The 25,141-nt window shown below is 45.1% G+C and overlaps 2 protein-coding genes and 2 pseudogenes across 3 annotated transcripts in view; all 4 read right to left on the bottom strand.

Annotated features, from left to right (window-relative positions):
• Klk1b21 (kallikrein 1-related peptidase b21) overlaps positions 1-25,141 on the bottom strand; it is a 101,968-nt gene that overhangs the window by 69,406 nt on the left and 7,421 nt on the right. The window lies entirely within an intron of this gene.
• Positions 8,024-9,235, bottom strand: Klk1b28-ps (kallikrein 1-related peptidase b28, pseudogene; annotated as a pseudogene).
• Positions 15,602-16,358, bottom strand: Klk1b18-ps (kallikrein 1-related peptidase b18, pseudogene; annotated as a pseudogene).
• Klk1b26 (kallikrein 1-related petidase b26) lies at positions 20,209-24,500 on the bottom strand. Of its 2 annotated transcripts, NM_010644.3 has the most exons (5): positions 24,413-24,500; positions 22,250-22,409; positions 21,016-21,302; positions 20,783-20,919; positions 20,209-20,413 (listed from the first exon to the last, which is right to left on the bottom strand). In NM_010644.3, the coding sequence occupies exons 1-5, from the start codon at positions 24,456-24,458 to the stop codon at positions 20,258-20,260; spliced, it is 786 nt and encodes a 261-aa protein (NP_034774.1). In that variant the 5' UTR covers positions 24,459-24,500; the 3' UTR covers positions 20,209-20,257. The 2 variants fall into 2 exon arrangements, with proteins under 2 accessions (NP_034774.1, XP_006540738.1); XM_006540675.4 differs by lacking the exons at positions 22,250-22,409; positions 24,413-24,500 and adding an exon at positions 21,766-21,888.

The following is a 25,141-nucleotide window of genomic DNA, read 5'->3' as shown; positions in this document are numbered from 1 at the left end:
TCTAAAAAGTCTTTAATTTATTTCATCCTTGACCAAGGTATCATTGAGTAGATTGTTGTTCAGTTTCCACATGAATGTTGGCTTTCTATTATTTATGCTGTTATTGAAGATCAGCCTTAGTCTATGGTGATCTAATAGGTGCATGGGACAATTTCAAAATTTTTTATTTGTTGAGGCCTGTTTTGTGACCAATTATATGGTCAGTTTTGGAGAAGGTACCATGAGGTGCTGAGAAGAAGGTATATGCTTTTGTTTTAGGATAAAATGCTCTGTAGATATCTCTTAAACCCATTTGTTTCATAACTTCTGTTAGTGTGCATGTGTCTCTATTTAGTTTCTGTTTCCAGGATCTGTCCATTGGTGAGAGTGGGGTGTTGAAGTCTCCCACCATTATTGTGTGAGGTTCAATGTATGCTTTAAGCTTTACTAAAGTTTCTTTACTGAATTTGGCTGCCCTTGCATTTGGAGCATAGATATTCAGAATTGAGAGTTTATCTTGTAGATTTTACCTTGATTAGTATGAAGTGTCCCTCCTTGTCTTTTTTGATAACTTTGGGTTGGAAGTCAATTTTATTCGATATTAGAATGGCTAATCCAGCTTGTTTCTTTAGATCATTTGCTTGGAAATTGTTTTCCAGCCTTTCACTCTGATGTAGTGTCTGTCTTTTTCCCTGAGGTAGTTTTCCTGTAGGTAGTAAAATGTTGGGTCCTGTTTGTGTAGCCAGTCTATTAGTGTTGTGTCCGGCCAGTGGCTCACATGTCTGGGTTCTGTTCTGGAAAGGCATCTTGGAATCTGGAAGAGAAGAGGGAGCTAGGCAGAGGAGAGAAAAATGAAGCTAAGACAAAATTCTGATCAAAGCTCAACTTTACTAATTCGAGTTATGAAGGAGGGGGAAGGGGCTAATTCCCGCCAAATAATCCTGGGGTCCAGTTGCAGGGTGACCACGTGTATGGCTCCAGAACAGGTAGTTGGCAGGCATCGGCAGTGGGAGTGGCAGGATGATAGGGCGGCAAGCTCCGCCCCTATGCTCTCTAACACTGAAACCTGAGCAAACAGGTTTGAGGCTGGGGACAGGAGGTTACATATTAGTCTATGTCTTTTTATTGGGGAATTGAGTCCATTGACTTTAAGAGAAATTAAAGAAAAGTAAATGTTCATGGACATCTCTTTTTTTAGGTTTGGGAAGTTTTCTTCTATAATTTTGTTGAAGATATTTGCTGGCCCTTTAAGTTGAAAATCTTCATTCTCATCTACTCCTATTATCCTTAGGTTTGGTCTTCTCATTGTGTCCTGGATTTCCTGGATGTTTTGAGTTAGGATCTTTTTGCATTTTCCATTTTCTTTGATTGTTGTGCCCATGTTCTCTATTGAATCTACGACACCTGAGATTCTCTCTTCCATCTTTTGTATTCTGTTGCTTGCATCTATGGTTCCTGATTTCTTTCCTAGAGTTTCTATCTCCACAGTTGTCTCACTTTGGGTTTTCTTTATTGTTTCTACTTCCCTTTTTAGGTCTTGGATGGTTTTGTTCAATTCCATCGCCCGTTTGGTTGTGTTTTCCTGTACTTCTTTAAGGGACTTTTGTGTTTCCTCTTTAAGGACTTCTACCTGTCTGTGAGTTATTAATGCCCTTCTTAAAGTCCTCTACCAGCATCATGAGATATGATTTTAAATCTGAATCTTGCTTTTTGGGTGTGTTGGGGTATCCAGGACTGGGAGGTGGGAGTGCTGAGTTCTGATGATGGTGAGCAGTCTTGGTTTCTCTTAGTAAGATTCTTACATTTGTTTTTCGCCATCTGGTAATCTCTGGTGGTAGTTGTTATAGTTGTCTCTGGCTGGAGCTTGTTCCTCCTGAGATTCTGTTAATATCTGTCAGTAGTCCTGGGAGTCCATCTCTCTCCTGACTATCAGTGGTCAGAGCACTCTCTGCAGGCAAGGTCTCCTCTTGCAGGGAAGTTGCACAGAGGTCTGGCATCCAGACCTGCCTCCTGGCTGAAGATGAAGGCCTGAAACAGGGCCTGTCCCAGAAGTGTTGCCTCTGCAGTCTTCGAGCTCACCTGCACAGACTGGACTCCAAGGAACCTGAGACACAAGATGGCTCCCTCACCTGCTCCAGGAGTCAGAGCCCTCTTAAGCAGATAACTCTTCTCTGGTGGGGAAGGTGCTCAGATGTCTGGAGCCCAGAATGGGGCCTGTCCCAGAAGCTGTGTCGATTCTGCAGTCCACACGCTAATCTGAGCAGACTGGTCACTGAGGGACCTGGGACACAGATGGTTCTCTCAGCTGCTCTTGAGTTCAGAGCCCTCCCAGGCTGCCACCTCTCCTCTCGTGGGGAAGGTGCTCTGATGTCTGGAACCCAGAACAGGGCCTGTCCCAGAAGCTGTGTCGCTTCTGCAGTCAGCTCTTTCACCCTCCTGTGGAAAGCCTTTTGGGGTACTGCTTGGCAGGAGTCTGACATTGGCTAAGGAGAAAGAAGTGGGCTTCAGACAGCAATCTGACATTGGCCTAGGACAAGAAAGTAAGCTTAGACAGGAATCTGATATTAGGGCAAGACTTTACCCTGTGATAGGGAAGTAGGATAAGGCAGGAATTTTAGTCTTAGGGTGGAACTAGGCCTCCAACAAGATTTTTGGGCTTGGCCGAGGAAGTGGGCTCAAGTATTTTGGTCATTATGATAACACCTTTTTAACAACTATCAGGAGTAAATCACAGGACTTCACTTGCTGGTTTGTTCCTTATTGCATTGCTTGCCCAAAATACTTGCATGTAATTAAAGTGATATAAAAAGTGGGTTGCAAAATAAAAATTTGCCTTCAATCTCATAATTGACTGGGGTCATACTACAATGTTGTCTAACTGTCTTTTTTCTTTTTAATCCTCACTCCCGTGCTGGAGAACCTGTTGACTGACTGAGTGGGCTTGGTCAGATGGTGCCTCAATGTTGGAGCTCCAGTAAGTGGGATACAGTGGTGGACACCACGGCAACTGGAAACATGTGCAAAGGAAAGTAAAGAAGATTTGGGCCAGTGGTGAATAAACCTTGTAGAAGGACAAGGGACAAGGTAAAGGTAAAATGTGTTTGGTGAATAAACCTTGAAGAAGGACAAGAGACAAGGTAAAGGTAAAATATGTTTGGTGAATAAACCTTGTAGAAGAACAATGTAAAGGTAAAATGTGTTTTGTGTATGTGTTTAGAGCTATGTGAATATCTAGAGAAGCAAAGGTAATTCTCATAGGTGCTTTTTACCCTGACTAGAGATAGTTCATACCTGAGACATGAGAGAATGGGATTGAGAAAAGCAGTCCTCTCCCACTATCTGGGGACGATTTGGTGAAAGAGAAGGAAAATGGACATAAGCTGTTTCAGAGCTCTCCTAGAGGAGGAATGCTTGGTTCTCAGTCTCTTAAGAAGGATATCTGTGTCCCTTTGGGACTTCTAGTTCTCTTTCTTCTCTGTCTATTGTCTGTTCCTGGCGAGCCAATCCATCTATGTCCGTCAACAAATGTGAAGTCTGTTTTCATTTTGTGGTTTGATTGATTGTTTGTTGTTCTGTGTTTCACGTTCAAAAGAAAAACCAGTTAAAACTTTATCTTCTGGCTGTTCAGCCCTTGATTTAATTTAAACTCATTTCAAAAAGAAAAAAAAAAAAAAAAAGAAAAAAAGAAAAAGAAAAAAAAGAATAAATAAATAAATAAATAAACAAACAAACAGTATCATTTGGTCTTTGGAGCCCTACACCTGTAGTTAGGAGTCCAGCACAGCTGGAGAAGCCCTGCCAGGAGCATCTCTGAAAAGCCACTCTTAAAGGGACAAGGCACTTCTCGAGTTCTATTGTAAGGGAACTGATGGCCTTTTCTCCTACAAAAACCTCTGTGACTGTGAATATTGAGTTCGAAAGGTAACAAGGAGCTCCTTTCTTGAAATTACAACTAGAAAAATTAAGAATTTTGTTTGGTTTAAATAAGTAAATGTATGCAGCTCTTTCATTTTTGTTTCTGAATCTTTTTTTTTTTTTTTTTTTTTTTTTTTCGAGACAGGGTTTCTCTGTGTAGCACTGGCTGTCCTGGAACTCACTCTGTAGACCAGGCTGGCCTCGAACTCAGAAATCCAACTGCCTCTGCCTCCCGAGTGCTGGGATTAAAGGCGTGCACCACCACGCCCGGCTTCTGAATCGTTTTAAAAGTATAAACATGTCAAAAGGCGGAGATGTCAGAGACCATCCCATGAGAAAGCGAGCCCTTCACAAACTCCCTGACAGGCCAATGTCCTCGTGCTAGGAACTGGTTATAGCTCCCTCCTCCCTATTCCCTTCCTGGCACCTGAGGCTGCAAAAGCTGAATTATAGCCCCCTCTTCCCTATCTCTTCCTGAACTCCCATGCCATCCAAGGGTATGAGTTACATCTGAGCCCAGCCTGACACCCAAGGCTGTCAAGGAGAATCTATATTCCGGAGATAAGATGCAGAGTGCCAGCCTGAGCCTGACTTCAGCCCCCATGTCAGCAGATGCCCACTTCTTTGTTCTTTGTAAAATTCCCCCTCGACCCCTCCCCTATTCTCCTCGATGTATGCTTTAAAAACAAATTCCTCAGTCTAATAAACGAGACCTTGACAACTTTGCTTGGTCTCCTGCTTCTCCTCTTCCAATCCCATTTCCTTCCAGGTTTGCGGTCTCCCTCGTACCCACGAATAACTGAATCCCACGGGATGGGATAATTATAGATTATCAGCTTACAAGTTATAGGTGATGATTAAATTTTGTAACATTGGTAACAGAAAGTTGGTTTAAAACTGACAACTCTGGTTTGGAGTAATTCAGAACTACAACACATGGCATGAGACAACCCAAGGAGACAGGTCTCTAAAGATACACCTAAATTGGGCAATATTTTATGTAATTCTTATCCTAGAAACCAGATTTATAAAAGATGGGATAAATCCCTAGAGGGCAGTGTCTCTTTGAGGTATTGGGGGCTGCACCTTCTTGCATTTGTGTGCAGGAAAGGGCAGCCAAGCTTTGTAGCATGGAGGTGATTCACTTGGTGTTTTTTGGAGACTGGATTGTTGGAAGTTGAGTTTTGCTTTCCAAAGTTCTGGCATGCTCTGTCTAGGCCGCCATCTCAGAATGACCCAGCCTTGCTGACTGCATTTCAAAAGTAGGGAGACACTTAAAACTTAAAATCGTGAAAGTAGTGCTTTTGGTGTTGATTTTAAAAGACAATGGATTGTTTACACTGTTAAATTAGGGTTTGCTTCCCAAAATTGTGGCTGTGCTCTGGTGTTAAAAGAGAAACTTAAAAATTATGGTTAAACTGCCAGTGTTCCATTCTCTGCAGTTTGCTGTTTGAGTACAGGCTCAGGATTCTGACTCACACATATTTGTAATTGAGAAAAAAATCTGGCAGGTGGAGATTGTTGCAGGGTTTGCAAAAGGTTAATGAGACTATGGAACTTGTAGAGGCATTGTAATCTGGCCTGCCTACTCCATATAGAATAATTATGGATTTGGAGGATTATTCTTTATTCCTTTGCACCCTAATGATTGTAAAGGGTTTGCTTTTAGTCAGTTTGTAATTTGAAAGAGCCCATGAATCAATATCATTGGAAATTTTTGCCTCAAAGAATAGCTAATAGTCTTACATTATGTAAAAAATTTTTGTCGCTGCTTCAATACAAGAAGTTAGGACTTTGAATCTTCCAGTGTATATTATTGATTATGTGTATATTTTATTAGCTGATCTTTTTGAGGAGGTTTTACTGCAAACTTTTGTTCTTATACAACAAGCTTACAAATGTTAGAGTAGTTGTTGCTCCAAAAAAGATTCAAAGGCAAATTCTTTTTCAATATTTGGAAAATAAGTTATATCCTAAGCAAAGTGTGGCACAGAAAATTCTAGTAAGAAAAGATAATTTACTTACTAAATGATTTTCAAAGGTTGTTGGGAGATAATAATTGCCTAAAACCTCATCTTAAGCTTACTACAGGAGAACTTAAACCTCTGTTTGATATCCTCAAGGGGATGCAAATCCTAATTCCCTGAGACAGTTAACAGATGAGGGATGAATAGCTTTACAGAGAGTAGAGGAAGCTATTAGACAATAACATACATTCTGTAGACTATGATCAATTGTTGAGTGCTTGCGTTATTGCTATAACTCATGCGCCATTGCAGCCCTTTTGCAAAAGGGACCATTAATGTGGATTCATCTTTGTTTGTCTCCAAAGAAAGTCTTAACACCTTATTATGAAGCTGTTGCTGTGTTAATACAGAGTTGTAGGTTGGAGTCACAGATATATTTTGGGAAAGAACCTGATGAAATATTTATCCCTTATTCCAAACAGCAGTTAAATTGGTCATTGCAAAATACTGATATTTGGCCTATTGCATGTACAAATTTTTAGGGAAAATTAATAACCATTATCCAAAAGATAAATTGTTACAATTTGCCTCTACGCATGCTTTTGTATTCCCTGTAAACTTATGCATGCAGCCCATTGACAATACACTTACTGTATTTACAGATGGTTCATCTAATGGGAAGGCAGCATATGTGATTGGAAAACATGTTCATTCTCTTGAATTTCCCCCTGCTTCAGCACAAATAATTGAACTAGCTGCTGAGTTCTGCTGCTTGCAGGAATTAGAACATGACCCACTTGTACTATTACATTGTCACTGGCTTTCTGTTTTCTAAACCCTTTCACTGCCTAAGCTTGGCTATCCTGGGTCTTGCTCTGTAGATTGGCCTTGAATGCAGAGATTACTATGCCTGTCTCCTGGGAATAAAGGTGTGTACCACCATGTCTGGATCTAAATTTATCTGGGTAGGATCTTGCTCCAAGATCCCACTCAATCTGTTATCTCCTAGAACACAGGATTTTGCTCTATTTCACTTCCTGGTACCCCATTAAGACTCAAAGCATATATTTGATATTTTTCCTTTCTAAGCTTGTTATGCTTCTTCAAACTACTCTTCATAAGACTTAACCAGAAAACAAAGTCTCTGCTGAGGTTTTTGGAAACGTCCTTTGTCAATACAATTAATCTGAGCCTCTTCACCTTAGCCTCAGGCAGACTTTTCAGACATGAGCAAAAAGTAGCCACATTCTTCATCAAAATAACACAAAAGCAGTCTTCATGCCACATTCTAAAATTCTTCTCCTTTGAAATCTCTTGGGCCAGGTCAACGCAGTTCAAATTACTCCCAGCAACTAAGTCTTCCATATTCCTACTAGGATGACCCATTGAGCCCCATTTAAAGCATTCCACTGCTTTCCAAATCCAAAGTCACAGAATCCCAAAATTCTTTCAAATAAAAGCATGGTCAGGCCTATCAGAGCAATACCCCAGTCCCTGGAACCAACTTCTATATTAGTAGGGTTCTCTAGAGTCACAGTACATATGGATAGTCTCTATATAGTAAAGGAATTTATTGATGACTTACAGTCTCCAGTCCAATTCCCAACAATGGTTCAGTAGTAGCTGTGAATGGAAGTCCAAGGATCTAGCAGATGCTCAGTCCCACAGAACAAGCAGGCGAAAGAGCAAGAGCGTGACTCCCTTCTTCCAATGTCCTTATATGGTCTCCAGCAGAAGGTGTAGCACAGGTTAAAGGTGTGTGCCACCACACCTTTAATCCCAGATGACCTTGAACTCGGAGATCTCCCTGTCTTAATCTTCTGGAATCTATAGCCACTATGCCTCAAGATCTCCACACTAAGATCCAGGTCAGAAACTTCTATCACCCAGCCTCCAGATTAGGGTCACTGGTGACCCTGCCAATTCTGGATTGTAGTTCATTCCAAATATAGTCAAGTTGACAACCAGGAATAGCCACTACATGTGGCATTCCTGACTTGGTCTGAGCCTTTTGTCTGCATTTGTCTCAACCCTATCCCCTTAGCCAACAGTACATGTACATCTGTCCCTTGCTGGTCTACTTTGGAAGTCCTGACCTTAGCTGAGGGAACGCTGATTGGTTACTGAACTCCAGTAGGACAGAGACTGTCAGACCTTGAACTCATTTGTTGCAGAGTGGATTTAATTGAGAACAGGGGACAATGTGACACTTAGGCGTTTTTTGCCATAAGTGCTGAGGTGGAGCAGCAGCAGGTCATTGGTGACGTTGGTTCCAGGAGGTATGGTTTGGAGCATCAGGAGGCTCATGTTGAAGCCATGGTGAGGGAATTGTTTGTGAACAATCGGTGCTGAGCAGAGGGTTCATCTTGGAATAGCTTGATTTTGTCCAGCCAAACATTATACTGGCTGGTGGGGAAGGGAAGGAGATGGAGCAAGTGAGAGGAGGCAATGGGGAGATTGGGTAGAGTAAATAGGAAGGGGTTGGGGAGGAGGGAGGGAGGAAGGAAGATAGAGTCAGGGACAGAAACACTCACAGACAGAAAGATACACAAACACATACACACAGAAACAGAGACAGAAAAACAGAGAGACAGAAAGGCTCATGCATGCATACATACATACATACATATATACATATATACATACATACAGAAGCAGAGAGACAGAAGGGACAGAGACAGGAACAGAAGAGAAGGGAAGAGGGAGCAGGGAGGAGGGATAGGCCTTAATGCTGCTCAGATGCAGCTAGAACATGGATGAACTTCCCCAGCAGGTAAGGCCTTGCCTGCAGCCCAAGATCTGAGCTCTCCCCACTAACCCCCCAGCATCCAGGTCTCTCTGTACTCAGTTACCGGACCCAGCTCGAGTTCTGACTAGCCCTTCTCTGTGTGTCCTCAGAATGGACAGAAGGTCCTAAAGGCAGAGCTGCCCTGAGGAGAGTGAGGACTTCTCTCACCCTCAGGAAAAGCACGTTCTACCCTGACCCTGAGCGGCCTTTATGTCTGGTCCCCAGAATTTTTCGTATTGATAAAAGGGAACTCATGAGACAGACCCTGACAGGTGTGGGCAGAGTCCCAAGGGAGAGATACACAGTGACAGATGGCCACGAAGACAGTAAGATGTGAATATAAACAGGAGAAAGATGGACAGTAAGGCAGAAAAGAAAGGAACAGGACTCTGGAACCCAAGTCTGGATGCAAGAGTAAAGAGAGACCCAGGAAGTCATGGATAGACTTTCAGCCAGTCCCATCTCCATGCCCTTCAGTACCCCAGCCTAACCTGTAGTGATGATCTCTGGCTGCCAATCTGCTTTCCTGTCTCCACCTTTACTCACATGTCATAGCAGTGGGCAGTTGTGAGAACTCAGTTGGGGTCTGTATTAGTCAGGGTTCTCTAGAGTCACAGAACTTATGGATAGTCTCTAGATAGTAAAGGAATTTATTGATGACTTACAGTCGGCAGCCCAATTCCCAACAATGGTTCAGTCGCAGCTGTGAATGGAAGTCCAAGGATCTAGCAGTTACTCAGTCTCACGCAGCAAGCAGGCGAAGGAGCAAGAGCAAGAGCTAGACTCCCTTCTTCCAATGTCCTTATATTGTCTCCAGCAGAAGGTGTAGCCCAGATTAAAGGTGTGTTCCTTAAACTCGGAGATTCAATCTTCTGGAATCCATAGCCACTGTGGCTCAAGATCTTCAAACCAAGATCCAGATAAGGATCTCCAAGCCTCCAGATAAGGATCACTGGTGAGCCTTCCAATTCCGGATTGTAGTTCATTCCAAATATTGTCAAGTTGACAACCAGGAATAGCCACTACAATCCACCCCTTGTCAACTTGACACAAATAATATCTCATGTTCACATGAAACAATAACAAGGTTGTAAATACGCCTAACATGATATAACTATCCCTCGTACAATCGCAAACGCATTAGTAAATTTACAGTGGGCATTCATAGTACTTTATAATCCTCGTTTCTGCAACTGGTTACGTGGCCTTAATTGGTATTTATAACTACCTTCCTCTACTACCCATTCTGTATTTCCTTCACCTTCAGCCAGCACCTCAGCAGGTCTTGGCTCTTTTCCTGGAGGATTGACACATACCTTCATTCCTGATGGGTCTGCGTCCTTTGTCATCCTGCTTGGATTAGGCTGTTGTAGTTTCCCATTGACTTTAATCACAGGACATGGTAGTACTAAGAGCCACCCTAAGGGATCTCCTATACTCCAGACATAATCTTGCTTACCACCATTGTGAAGAGGTAATCCAATTTCCCCATGGTAATCTGGATCTATCACCCCTCCTAACACTGTTATTCCTTTTTTAGCCTGTTGGTTTAAGGGCATTAGAAGCCCAAAATGACCAGGGGAAAGTCTGAGCTTCCAGTTCAATGGAATGTTTGTTGTAGCTCCTGGTAGGAGCACTCCCCTCTCTGGAGCCAAAACTTCTAAGCCAGCAGAACCTAGAGTTATGGGGACAGGAAGCAAAAATTTTCCTAAAGGGTCACTAGGAGTGATAGTAAGTGGAACTATTCCATTTTCCACCCCTTTATTCCTGGATCCATGAATCCTGGCTATGGGTGAAACTGTACCATATATCGAGCGCTGATTCAAAGCATATACTGCCTTCTGAAGAACTCTGCCCCATCCTTCCAAGCTGTTACCACCTAATTGGCGCCGTAACTGCGTCTTCAAAAGGCCATTCCATCTTTCTATCAGACCAGCTGCTTCAGGATGATGGGGAATGTGGTAAGACCAGTGAATTCCATGATTGTGGGCCCACTGTCGTACTTCTCTGGCTGTGAAATGAGTTCCTTGGTCAGAAGCAATACTGTGTGGAATACCATGACGATAGATAAGGCATTCTGTCAATCCATGAATGGTGGTTTTAGCAGAGGCATTACGTGCAGGAAAGGCAAATCCATAACCAGAATAAATATCTACTCCAGTAAGAACAAAACGCTGTCCTTTCCATGAAGGAAGTGGTCCAATGTAGTCAACCTGCCACCAGGTTGCTGGCTGGTCACCTCGAGGAATGGTGCCATAACTGGGACTCAGTGTTGGTTTCTGCTGTTGGCAGATCTGGCAATCAGCAGCAGCTGTAGCCAGGTCAGCTTTGGTGAGTGGAAGCCCGTGTTGCTGAGCCCAAGCATAACCTCCATCTCGACCACCATGGCCACTTTGTTCATGTGCCCATTGAGCAATGACAGGGATGGCTGGGGAGAGAGGCTGATTGTCCACAGAACGGGTCATCTTATCCACTTGATTATTGAACTCCTCCTCGGCTGAAGTCACCTTTTGGTGAGCTTTTACATGGGACACAAATATCTTCACATCCTTTGCCCATTTGGAGAGATCTATCCACATACTTCTTCCCCAGATGTCTTTCTCACCAATTTTCCAATTGTGATCTTTCCAAGTCCCTGACCATCCAGCCAATCCATTGGCTACAGCCCATGAGTCAGTGAATAATCGTACATCTGGCCATTTCTTCTTGCAAACAAACTGTAATACCATGTGTACTGCCCGAAGTTCTGCCCACTGTGAAGATTTCCCTTCACCTGTGTCTTTCAAGGTTGTCCCAGAAAGGGGTTGTAATGCTGCAGCTGTCCACTTCTGGGTGGTGCCTGCATAACGTGCAGAGCCATCAGTAAACCAGGCTCTAGTCTTCTCCTCTTCAGTCAGTTGATCATAGGGAACACCCCATGAGGCTATAGGCGCATGCTTGGCAGCAGATGGCATTGTAACAGGAGTAGAAACCATAGGCATTTGAGCAACTTCTTCATGTAACTTGCTTGTGCCTTCAGGACCTGTTCTGGCCCGATCACGTATATACCACTTCCATTTGATAATAGATTGCTGCTGTGCGCGTCCCACTTTATGACTTGCAGGGTCTGATAGTACCCAGCTCATGATGGGTAGTTCAGGTCGCATAGTAACTTGGTGTCCTATTGTCAAACGTTCAGTTTCCACTAAGGCCCAATAACAGGCCAAGAGCTGTTTTTCAAAGGGAGAATAGTTGTCTGCAGATGATGGTAGAGCTTTGCTCCAAAATCCCAAAGGTCTTTTCTGTGATTCACCTACAGGGGCCTGCCAGAGGCTCCAAACAGCATCTCTATCAGTCACAGACACCTCAAGTACCATCGGGTCTGCTGGGTCATATGGTCCAAGTGGTAGAGCAGCCTGCACAGCAGCCTGGACCTGTTGAAGGGCCTTCTCCTGTTCCAGGCCCCACACAAAGCTAGCAGCTTTCCGAGTCACTTGGTAAATAGGCCTAAGTAACACACCCAAGTGAGGGATGTGTTGTCTCCAGAATCCAAATAGACCCACTAAACGTTGTGCTTCTTTCTTGGTTGTAGGAGGGGCCAGGTGCAATAACTTATCTTTCACCTTAGAAGGAATATCTCTGCATGCCCCACACCACTGGACTCCTAAGAATTTCACTGAGGTAGATGGTCCTTGAATTTTGGTTGGATTTATTTCCCATCCTCTGATACGCATATGTGTTACCAATGAGTCCAAAGTAGTTGCTACTTCCTGCTCACTTGGTCCAATCAGCATAATGTCATCAATATAGTGCACCAATGTGATATTTTGTGGAAGATCCAAACGATCAAGATCCCTTCTAACTAAATTATGACACAGGGCAGGAGAGTTAATATATCCTTGAGGCAAAACTGTGAAGGTATACTGTTGGCCTTGCCAACTGAAAGCAAATTGCTTCTGGTGGTCCTTATGGACAGGTACTGAGAAGAAGGCATTTGCCAGATCAATAGCCGCATACCAGGTGCCAGGAGATGTGTTAATTTGCTCAAGTAACGAAACTACGTCTGGTACAGCAGCTGCAATTGGAGTTACCACCTGATTTAGTTTTCGATAATCAACTGTCATTCTCCATGATCCATCTGTTTTCTGCACTGGCCAGATAGGAGAGTTAAACAGAGATGTGGTGGGAACCACCACCCCTGCATCTTTCAAGTCCTTGATAGTGGCAGTAATTTCTGCAATTCCTCCAGGAATACGATACTGTTTTTGATTCACTATTTTCTTTGGCAGAGGCAACTCTAAAGGCTTCCATTTGGCCTTTCCAACCATAATAGCCCTCACTTTACAGTTCAGGGAACCAATATGAGAATTCTGCCAATTTCTGAGTATATCTATCCCAATTATACATTCTGGAACTGGGGAAATCACCACAGGATGTGTCCGGGGACCTACTGGACCTACTGTGAGTCGGACATCAGTCAAAACTCCATTAATCACCTGCCCTCCATAAGCCCCTACTTTAACTGGAGGGCCACAATGTTTCTTGGGATCCCCTGGGATCAGTGTCAACTCAGAACCAGTATCCAGCAGACCCCGAAAAGTCTGATTATTTCCTTTTCCCCAGTTTACAGTTACCCTTGTAAAAGGCCGTAGGTCCCTCTGGGGAAGAACTGGAGAAAGGGTAACAGCAAAACCTTTGAGTGTCTTATCAAGATCCTTCCTCAGCGGAACCTGGCCACCCCTTCATTCAAGGGGTTCTGGATCTGCAAACTGTCTCAAGTCTGGAAATTGATTCACTGGCCGAGATTGCTGTTTACCACGATCTAATGTAGCCTTTCTTTCATTTGGCTGTTTACCATGATCTAATGTAGCCTTTCTTTCATTTGTTTGAGAATTTTTCTGCATATACAGACCAAACAAATATGCAGTAGGCTTCCTATGTATTTCATCCCTGGAAATACCATGATTGGTTAGCCAGTACCAAAGGTCCAACCGAGTCATGCCATTATAAATTTCACCTCTCCTGTGCTGACCATTACTGGGTATGTTATTATAAACATTCTTTTGTCTACGCTGTCCATTATAATAACTAGAATCACCTTGTCTCTGGCGATTCAATGCTGCCACCTGGCCCTTGTTACCTCGGAATCCAACTAAACCCAGTGAATTTAATTCATCTAATTGAGCAGAAGCATCTCCAATGCTAAGATCTGGCACAAGGAAAAGGGAAAGAACAAAACCCTTCAAATGTGCTGGTGCCCCTCTCACCAATTTGCGTCTTATAGAGCTGGTGAAGGGCATATCTTCTGAACCTTCCCATTGTGGACAGTTATGCTTTACACAATATATCCACTCTAGCATTGCAATTTCCCTAAGTCTTAAAATCCCTTCATCAACACTAAGCCACGGAATATCAGGCATCTCCAAGTCATTTCCAGTAGGCCATCTTTTGATAAACACCTCAGCCAACCATTCAAACAAACTTTTGACACCTTTTTTAACTATGCGAGCTTCCGTATTAAACCTAGAATCTCTACTCAGAGGACCCATGTCAATAAACTCAGCCTGCTCTAGTTTTATGTTCCTTCCACCCTTATCCCACACCCTTAAAATCCATTCCCACACATATTCACCAGGTTTCTGCTTGAATGAATTAGCAAACTCATTAAGCTCCTTAGTAGTGTAGCGAATTTCCTCATGGACTACACTTTCTACCTCCCCTCTAGGAGCCTGTTTTGCTTTGAGTCTGGTTATAGGTCTAGAAGAAACTATTGGTGGGCCTTGAGAAACATCAGTAGTGAAAGTCATTGCTGGTTTATCAGACTCTGCAAAATTAATTTCCTCATGTGGGGAAGGCATTATTTCAAGGGGTGGGGCTGAGGGTACTACTTCCTCAGGTGGGGCAAACCCTTGAGAATCTGAAGATTCAAAATTCTCAGCTTCAACATGGTCTTCCCACACATCCCCGTCCCATGTTGTAGGATCCCATTCTTTGCCAATTAGAGCCCTTACTTTAACTGTTGACACACTCTGAGGCTGAGACTTGAATTTTGGCTGTAGTTCAGCCAACCTTACAATGAGAGTTTCCGTTTGATTTTCTGCAACTTGAGCTCTGTTGCTACAAGAGAGAAGATTTTCTTCAAGGACACACTTAGCAACTTTTAGATCGTTTACTTGTGTCTGGAGCCTTTCGATTTTATCACACAACTCCTTCCTTTCATTCATCATTCTTTCCACAGATACTAAGAGCAGCCAGCCAGTAAAATCATTTTCCGATTTTTTCCCCATCTTGTAGAAAGCTTTGTGCACTGAATCACCTAATTCATTAAGAAAATCAAGGGCATTAGCTTCTTTAAGTTCGGAATATAGTTTCAACCATGGGTCTTCAAAATTCTCTAAGCTCCCAGAAGGGAGTGAATCTGGAGAGGTTTCAATAGTTGAAAGTGCTGGTGGATCAACAAGCCAATTCCAATATTTTAAAAGATTCATCCTTGTACTTCTGTTACTCTAGGACCACTCCTGGTACCAACTTCTGTATTAGTCAGGGTTCTCTAGAGTCACAGAACTTATGGATAGTCTCTAGATAGTAAAGGAATTTATTGATGACTTACAGTCGGCAGCCCAATTCCCAACAATGGTTCAGTCGCAGCTGTGAATGGAAGTCCAAGGATCTAGCAGTTACTCAGTCTCACGCAGCAAGCAGGCGAAGGAGCAAGAGCAAGAGCTAGACTCCCTTCTTCCAATGTCCTTATATTGTCTCCAGCAGAAGGTGTAGCCCAGATTAAAGGTGTGTTCCTTAAACTCAGAGATTCAATCTTCTGGAATCCATAGCCACTGTGGCTCAAGATCTTCAAACCAAGATCCAGATAAGGATCTCCAAGCCTCCAGATAAGGGTCACTGGTGAGCCTTCCAATTCCGGATTGTAGTTCATTCCAAATATTGTCAAGTTGACAACCAGGAATAGCCACTACAGGGTCCAACAGGATACCCCCACATTATATATTTGTTGTAGTGGTACATAGCCACCGGCCAGGGTTGGGAATTCTTCTCCCATTTAAATCCTCCAACCACCCAAGACTGGACAGGAGGTGCGGCATCTGCAACAGGGGCAATGGGGGAGGGGAGAGTTGGCACATGTAGGGAGGTGCACTTTTGGGGGACAGAGTTAAGTAGGGCTGGGATCAGGGTATATGGTCGTTCTGGAGAAGCAACCCAGAACCCAGTTGTGGGGGAACAATTGTCAGGATGTGGAGAACACAGCTGAAGGCTGGCCATTGCTGGACAGCCAGAGGCGCTAGTGTGAGATTTAGGCAATTCCTGATTAAGGGGTTGGGCTATGAGGCTCTAGGAAAAACAATGAACTTGAAGGACATCTGAGGTCCTAAGATTTGTAAGAGGTTGGGTTCCTTAGAAAGAGTGGAGAAGGCCAGAGATGGTCAGGTGTCTAAGGAAGAGGATAAAGTTCTAGAAAGTAGGAAGGAACAGGGGCCTGTACTCAGTGCAAGAACTGTGAGGGACCTGGCACTGTGCAGGGCAGAGAAGGAGGAGCAGGTGTTCCTCATGATGTAGCTGGGGTGAGGAGAGAGGGGAAAGGAATGGCCAGGGCCTAAGGAAGTTGGGGAGTCGGGGCTGTGACCCCTCCCATTCCCTCATCTCACCAATCCCTCCTAGGGACAGGGCAAGGAACAGGATCAGGAACCACATGGTAACAGGTGTCCAGGAGCTGCAGGGAGTGAGTTTGGAGCTTTTGAGGCTCCTTGGGGAGACTTTAAAAACTCTCATTCCTCCCACAGCTCCTCCCCTGCCATGTTGGCAGCTGGATGCTGACCAAAGTTCTTCCTTGTGACAGAGGTGGACTCCATGCACTACCACTCGTTGCACCTGCTGTACAGTAGGCTGTAGGTCACCCTGTTTACCTTCTCAAGGATGAGATTGGATGGGGAAGGACCTGCTGTTTCTGGAGTTGTTAATATTCCGTGTACCATAGCCAGATGGCAAGTTCAGGGGCAATGGTGAGTTGGGTTGAATGGAGGATGGAGAAGCAAGTAACCCTCAACCCCCATTTCTAAGGAAGGTCCTATACCTCAAGACCAAGATTATCCCCAGAAAGTTAAAGATACAAAAGATTATTTGCACAAGTGATAGCCTAGAGCGCTGCAAGCTCTCTGCAGATACAAATCCTTTCTTGGATAATGCCAAAATGCTTCCTTTTTGGACTTGGAACTCTGGATCACTAATTTTACTGTTTTATTAGAAGTTTGGGAGCTGGGTATAGTGGTGCACTCCTTCAATACCAGCACTTTAAAGCCAGAGCCAAGTGGATCTGTATGATTTTAGGTTGTAGTATTTTGTGATGTACACCATCCTAGTCAGCATCGTGACTTTCAAGACAGCCAGGGTAATATATAGAGCTTTTTCAAAACAAACCAATAAAATAAAATAAAATAAAATAAAATAAAATAAAATAAAATAAATAGAAGTTATGGTGCAGATTACCATGGCTTGATCACTCTTTTATTCAAAAGTATGAAAATTCAGACTATTCCAGGGGAGTGCCACCCACCCTGAACAGAGGTGGGGTCACAATGTCCTTTCTCTTCCTCATTTCCTAGATCCTGAGCTATATTTTGAGGTTAGCCCAGCCTGGGCCATGTGAGACCCTTTCTTAAGAAACAGCAACCAGAAAATGTCACTTCCCTCCAGGAGCCTCATTAAGGGTTCAGCTTGGCAGCTGCATATTTTGGTGCACACCTTTGATCCCAGAACTTAGGAGTCAGAGGCTGGTGGATCTTGGTGAGGTCCAGGTTAGACTGTGCACATAGTGTATTCAGGCCAGTGAAACTAACTACACAGGGAGACTTTGTCTCAAATGTTAAATCATCAAGAAGTTTCATGGGTTCTGATACAGAGAAGGGGAAATACCCAGCCTTTGACACCTACTTACTGTTGCAGGTTTCAGACCCATCCCCTCTCATTGAGCATCTAGACTATTTCAGCTCTCATGGCAGTTAGCACATTTGACCTGGGTGCATGCATGTGTGCCCTGTAAGCTCCAAGAAGGCCAGGCTAGCCCTAATCCAGGGTAAGTGAGGACCTGGTGATCAACTGGCAACCAAGTTCTCTTCTGAGTCTTAGGCCTCTGTGTCCAAGTTTTTCTGAAATCTACACCGTTCTTTGCTCTAAAGGATGATAGAGGAAGCACGCATTCATCCACTTGTGAGTACATTCATGCGCCTTATCTTTAATGTATGTCTTCAAGCATACATAGTCATGCTGGAGTTTGAGATAGGTGTACTGCACCGGAAGAGTCCAGTCCATGAGAATGGAAAGAGTTGAAGTGTTGCTGAAGATGAGTTTCAAACAGCATCCACAGGGAAGAGGTTGTAGATGAGAGGGGGATATGGAAAGGAGGAAGAGGATGAAGGTGTGTATGCATTGAGAGAGAGGGGAGAAAAGATTCCGGTCCCAGAATTTTTCTCCCTCCCCTGCTGTCCTGCTCTGTTCCTGGGAGGAGGACTGAAATTTTGTCCTACGTGGCTGGTCCCCCATGTTCATCTTCCTGGTAAATTTGTTGGTGTTCAGTGTAATGGATGTGTAGATTATCTACGTGCACTGAGCATACACTGGATTTATTTGCCTCTGGATTGACTGCAGGGGGCATAAATGTATCAATGTTGAAAAAAATCACTGGCCAGTGAATATATAGACTGGGGGTACATTCCATTGTGTTCTAGAGGTGACTGTTGGGGTGGGATACTGGCACTCTTTTACGATTCTCTCTGGGGGTCTAGGTTTGGGCTCACACTGGGAACATCATTGTTGGATCACTCTATGAGTGGCAGTAGAGTTATTTTTGAATTTCTAGGTAATGATTTTGTAAATGTGAATGAGGTTGATGTGTTTTTCTTTTATATCTATTTTTTATGAGAGAGGAGGAGTGGGTTTCTGAAGTCAGAACCCAGTGCCTTACACAAACACTTCACAGGGTCTCACTCACTGAGCCACAACCCCAGAAGAACCTCATTGGAGACTCTAGGTAGATGCTGTATCTCTAAACCATTTCCTGTCCCTCACTGTGGGATGGATTCTAGACAGCTACATTCCCTTCCTCTGCCTTGTTTGTGTCAGGTCTATGTAGCCCAGGCTGGCCTCCAGCTCAATGTGTATGGAGTGATAACCATGATTTTCTGATCCTCCTCCCAAGTGCAGGGATCACAGCATGTGCTGCAGACTCAGCTCAGCACAGTGCTGAGGATGAAATGCAGGATGCTCACAGCTAGGCAAATATTCTGCCAATTAAGACACAACACCAAGACCTCTCTAGTGCCTTTACCTTGCATTTGGAGACAGATAATATCTGTGTGTCTATAAACTCCTCAGGCAGGACATGAAAAGACACTCCTCTCCAGCTGCTTGAGAACCTAGGTTGGTCTCCTCATGGTGTGAGAGGAAGGAGAGAGAGAGTTATAGTTAGAGAGTTATAGTTAGAGTTAGAGTTATAGTTAGAGTTATAGTTAGAGTTAGAGTTAGAGTTAGAGACAGAGAGAGGGGGGAGGAAGGGAGGGAGGGAGGGAGAGAGAGAGAGAGAGAGAGAGAGAGAGAGAGAGAGAGAGAGAGAGAGAGAGATTGGAATTCCTAATGACTGTAGTTATCTTCCTACCTTTCCTCCCCAGTTCATATTCACATGGGCAATGGCTTCATATTTCTGGCCCTGGCACTGTGTCATTCTCCTGCATACTATGTTCCTTTCCTTTTGACCACTCTGCTACTGCCCTAACAAGATAGACTTCATCTTCAGTTTCATTAGCATTGGCATCGGTAAGTTTTGTCAGGGCCAAGGGTGACTGGGGATCCTTCACTCAACCCCAGAGCCTCCTCCTACTCAGAGTTGTGCCTAGATTTCCAGTTCTGTCTAGTCTTCTGTCCTTCTCTGGCCCTTCTTGAGAAGTTCTCTGATACTCTTAACTGTGGCTAAGTCCCTCTAAACAGACCATGGTTTGTGGTCCTGCAGCAGCAGCAGCATTGTGGCCCTTTTTCCAAGATGGGTAATTCTCTGCCCCACAGGACATGGTTCTAAGTCACTCTTCATCCATTGGTCCAGCCCTATCAAAGAAATCCCCTCTAATGGCCTCTGGGAGTGGAGATACTTCAGCCTACCTAGTCTTTGGGGGCAGTCCCTGCCCTTTGTGGACAGACTCTTCTCCAGTGAGTCTACATTTTATTAACATAACACTCCAGCCCAACTCAAGGAAGTTGGTAGGCAGTCTGATTTTGCAGTGTCTGACTGTTTATCATTTCTTCAGCTTCCAGTATAGGGTCAGGGCTAGCTGGAGTCTCCCATTCTGATCTCTCTAGTCTTATCCTCTGTGATCTGAACATTTTCTTTGCCAGAGGAGACTCAAGTGGCATCCCTGAGTTGGTCTGAGCCTTTTGTCTGCATTTGTCTCAACCCCATGTCCTTAACCAACAATACATGTACACCTGTCCCTAGCTAATCTACTTTGGAAGTCCTGACCTTAGCTGAGGGAACCTTGGTTAGGTACTACACTCCAGTAGTACAGAGAATGTCAGACCTTAAACTCATTTGCTTCATGGTGGGCTTTATTAAGAACATGGGACAATGTGACACTCAGGCATTTTTCATCATAGTATCTTTTATCCAGGAGTTGAACTTAATAAGGTTGGTGTAGATGGCTGGTACACCAGGTTTACCGCATGGTTCAGGGCCATTTGATGTGGTTCCTTGGAGAATACCATCACAAATCAGTGGGCCTCCGGAGTCACCCTAAAGAAGGACAGGGACAGAAGTAAGGCAGGGCCTGGCAGTTGGATTCTAGTAGACCACCTGGAACTGATTCCCAAGGCGATTAATACAGGGACTCTAAAAGTAGCTCTATCAGTAGGTAAGGGAATCCATCTCTTGGGTGGCCATCTCTTCCAGGGACATGGGGTTGTGGTGAGGGGTGGATTGGACAGTCCCCTAAGACAAATCACAGTGAAGAAATAGTATCAGCTACAGGATCCTCACCTCCCAGGACACATCCTTTCTATAGGGAAGGATGCAAAGAGCCTGCCTAGTCAGGGTGTTGAAGTGGGAACCCAGAACCTCAGTTCTCTCAGCCCTTCACCTCACTGCAGAGAGGGTCTGTCTTACCGCACAAGTGTCTTTGCCTCCACCCATCTCTCCTGCACACAGCATGACATCTGTGACTTTCTGTAGGTAGACTTTGGCACAGTTCTCATTGGGGAGGAGCGTGATGAACACACACTGAAGATCATCTGACTTTTGCCCTGTGGATCAGGGAGAAAGTGGGTGGTGAGCAGGGCCCAGTCTAGTGTTTTCTGCCCCTCCCCCACACTCAGCGTTGTTCCTTGGAGAAGACTCACATCTTGTGGGTGTAATGCTGCCCCAGCCTGAGGCTAGGCATGTGCTCCCCGGCTTGGGCTCCTTTGTGGGCAGGGCGATGGGCTTCACAACATCTGTGATGTCAGCAGGCTTGCTGAGGCGGAGCAGCATCAGGTCATTGCTGAAGTCAGCCCCAGGAGGTGTTGTTTGAAGCATCAGGAGGCTCATGTTGAAGCCAGGGTGAGGGAAGCTTTTGCTGACCAATCGGTGCTGAGCAGAGGGTTCCTCTTGGAATAACTTGTTTTTGCCCAGCCAAACCTCATACTGGCTGGGAGACAGGGAGGGAGATGGAGCAAGTAAGAGGAGGCAATGGGGAGATTGGTTAGAATAAATAGGAAGGGGTGGGGGAAGAGGGAGGGAGGAAGGAAGAGAGAGTCAGGGACAGAAACACACACAGACAGAAAGATACACACACACACACTCAAAGAAACAGATATAATAAAACGAACAGAAACAGAAAGGCACATACATATACAAACACACACACATACATACACACACACACACACATACATACATACATACATACATACATACACGCATATAGAGTCAGAGAGACAGAAAGAGATAAAGACATGAACAGAAGACAAGGGAAGTGGGGGCTGGGAGGACAGGCAGGCCTGAGAACTGCTCAGGTGAACTTCTACAGCAGGTAAGGCCTGGCCTGCTGCCCAAGGTCGGAACTCTCTCGACTCATCCTTCATCATCCAGCTCTCTCTGTATTCAGTTACCTCACCCAGCTCCAGTTCTGACCAGCCCTTCTCTGTGTGTCCTCAGAGTGGACAGAAGGTCCTAAAGGCAGAGCTGCTCTGAGGAGAGTGAGGTCTTCTCTCATAGCCTACCCTCAGGGACAGGACGTTCTATCCTGAGAGGCCCTGTAGTCCTGGTCCCTACTATTTTCGGCAGTGATAAAAGAGAACACATGAGACGCAGACCCAGACAGGTGTGGGCAGAGTCCCAAGGGAGAGACACACAGTGACAGATGGCCATGGAGACAGTAAGATGTGAATACAGACAAGAGACAGAGAGACAATAAGGCAGAAAAGAAAGAAACAGGACTCTGAACACAAACCAAGATGCAGGAGGAAAGAGAGTCCAGGAGGCCATGGGTAGACTTTCAGCCAGTCCCACCCCACTGTCCTTCAGTACCCCAGCCTGGCCTGAAGTCATGTTCCTTGGCTGCCAATCTGCTTTTCTGTCTCCACCCTTACTCACTCGACATAGCAGTGGGCAGCTGTGAGAACCCAGTTGCGGTCCAACAGGACACCCCCACAAATGTGTTCCTTTTGGTAGTACACAGCCACCTGCCAGGGTTGGGAATTCTTCTCACAGTTAAATCCTCCAACCACCCGAGACTGGAGAGGAGGTGCAGCATCTGCAACAGGAGCAATGCGGAGGGGAGAGTTGGCACATGTAGGGACGTCTACCATTGGCGGGACACAGCTAAGCAGGACTGGGATCTGGGGACATGTCCAGGGGATCTGGGGTAGAGACCAATATATGGCTGGTCCTGGATAGGGAGATTTATGCTGTGGGTACAGAAAGAACTCTTGAATCAGGAATTGGGTATAGTGTAAGGTCATTTTATAGTTTTGGGTTAAGGTAAGGTAGGGAAGCAAGAGAGAGAGAGAGAGAGAGAGAGAGAGAGAGAGAGAGAGAGAGAGAGAGAGAGAGAGGAAAGAGAGAGAGAGAGCTTTCCAGTTTATTCTTAGTCCAATGAGAATGATATCTTCTGATATGGAATTTAGAGTCTCCAAGGTTTATAAAGAAGTCACAGCCTTGGTTGGGTTTTGGGAATTCTGGAAAGGTGAGGTTTCAAAAAAACTAGATATGAATGAATAAATTAATCTAGGATAGAGAGCTTGGGGTTGATTTTCGGTTTCTTGGATTGGGCATGAAGTGGCAGCTGGGATGAAGAGATTGAGGTATTTCCAGGTAAAGGAGCAGGGTCAAGGCTAGGGCGTGGGCTCATTTTAGGTTCTGTGGTGGAGATGACATCTAAGAGGTGTGGGGCTCCCTAAAGGAGTTTGAGACAGGACAAGCAGTGAGAGAAGGAAATTCTATGGGTCTCTGACAGACAGGCTCTGGTTCCTGTGGAGGTGGAGCAAATGATCTTGGTATTTGAGAGGCTCAGGGTTCTCTTGGACGCAGCCTCTGGACAGACTTGGAGACACAGTTAGATCAAGTCAGGCCACTGTGAGGCAGATTGGAGGACACAGCTGATGTGAGATACTAGCGTTAAGCATTGAGGTTTTTGGGGTGTCCTGCACAGAGTGGGGACTAGAGCTGGGCAATGGGGCTCTGATGAGATGGGACAGGAGCCTGCAGCACAGGGAGGGAGGCATGATGGAGAGGAGGCAGGCCAAGGCACAGCACTTGGAAACAGAGGAAAGTTTAGCAAACCACGCATAGCTGCACTTCTCTGTAACCCCAGTACAGAGCAGGCTGAGGCAGAGGGATTGCCATGGACTGAAGACAAGCCTGGGCTACATCATGAGACACTAACTCAGAACTTATTCCCAAGACTTGGGCAGGAGATGGCTTGTTTGCTACAGGATTGGCCATGTAAGCATTAGGACCTGAGCTGAACCCTCCAGAACAGAGATAAAAAGTCAGGTGTGATGCTGTGTGCCTGTAACCCCAGAGCTGGGGAGGTAGAAACAGGAGGATTTCCCTGAGGCTTGCTGCATAGTCATCATAGCCTAAGTGGAACTCTCCATTCAGTGAGAGATGCTGCCAGAGATGTTGTGAGTGATTAATGAAGATATTTGTTCTCCACATCTGAGGTCTGCCACCTGATTCCTCTTCCAAAAACCAGACTAAACCTAAAAGCCAGCGAGAAGTGACCCGGGCATTCTCTCCACACAAGAAAGGGAGGGGGAACCCATCTGACCTTTCAAGCCAGTTTGTGAAGTGAATGTTTTGGTAGAAACTGCACATCTACAGAAGATGGGGGAGCAATTGTCAGGATGTGGAGAACACAGCTGAAGGCTGGCAGCTGCTGGACAGCCAGTGGCACCAGTGTGAGATTTAGGCAATTCTTGATTAAGGGGTTAGGCTACGAGGCTCTAGGAAAAACAATGAACTCGAGAGACATCTGAGGTCCTAAGATTTTTAAGAGGTTGGGTTCCTTAGAAAGACTGGAGAAGCACAGAGATGATCAGGTGTCTAAGGAAGAGGAGAAAGTTCTGGAAAGTGAGAGTGGACAGGGGCCTGTTCTGTGAGCAAGGACTGTGAGGGACCTGGCAGTGTGCAGGGCAGAGGAGGAGCAGGCGTTGCTCATGATGTAGCTGGGGTAAGGGGAGAGGTGAAAGGGATGGCCAGGGCCAAAGCAGCAGGAGAGTCAGGGCGGTGACCCCTCCCCCTTCCTCATCTCACCAATCCCTCCTAGGGACAGGGCTGGGAACAGGATCAGGAACCACATGGTAACAGGTGTCCAGGAACTGCAGGCAGTGAGCTTGGAGCTGTTGAGGCTCCTCAGGAGATTTTAAATACCCTCATTCTCTCCATAGTCCCTCCCCTGTCCTGTTGACACCCAGATGCTGACTAAGCCCTGCCATTGCTGACAGAGGTGGACTCCCTGCTTGCACCCTCCTGGCTGTGGAATGGGAGGGCCTCATTGCACCCTCTGTACAGTAGGCCCTAAGTCACCCTGGATACCTTCCCAGGGATGATATTGGGTTGGGCAATGCCTGTTGTTCCTGGAGCTGTTCGAGTTCCGGGGACCTTAGCCAGATGGCAAGGTCAGGGACAATGGTGAGTTGGTGTTAAAGGAGGATGGAGGCACAAGTGACTCCCAACCCCCAGTACTAAGGAAGTTCCTGGACCTCATGTCCAAGATTATCCCAAGGAAGTAGCAGTTAGAACAATTTTTTTCACCAGTGATAGCCAAGACATCTCCAAGTTCCCCATAGATACAAATCCTGTTTTTGAGAATGTCAAAATGCTAGTCTTTCTGGAATTGGAACTCTGGATCACTGATTTTATTGTTCCTATGAGAAATTTGGGAGCTAGGTATAGTGGTGCAAATCTTCATTATCAGCAAGTTGAAGTCAGAGCCAGGTGGATCTGTGTGATTTTAGGCTCTAGTATTCTGTGATGTAGACC

Source organism: Mus musculus, chromosome 7 (assembly GCF_000001635.26).
Source record: "Mus musculus strain C57BL/6J chromosome 7, GRCm38.p6 C57BL/6J".
Lineage (NCBI taxonomy): Eukaryota > Metazoa > Chordata > Mammalia > Rodentia > Muridae > Mus > Mus musculus.
The sequence above is the reverse complement of the archived record's forward strand: the minus strand, read 5'-3'. Positions and strand labels throughout refer to the sequence as shown.

Coding starts and splice junctions, on each gene's coding strand:
- Klk1b26 (NM_010644.3), bottom strand. CDS start 24,458: ATGTGGTTCCTGATCCTGTTCCCAGCCCTGTCCCTAGGAGGGATTG. Junction 22,410..24,412: donor CCTGTCCCTAGGAGGGATTG/GTGAGATGAGGA, acceptor CTCCTGTTGCAG/ATGCTGCACCTCCTCTCCAG. Junction 21,303..22,249: donor GCTGCCCACTGCTATGTCGA/GTGAGTAAGGGT, acceptor CCTGTCTCCCAG/CCAGTATGAGGTTTGGCTGG.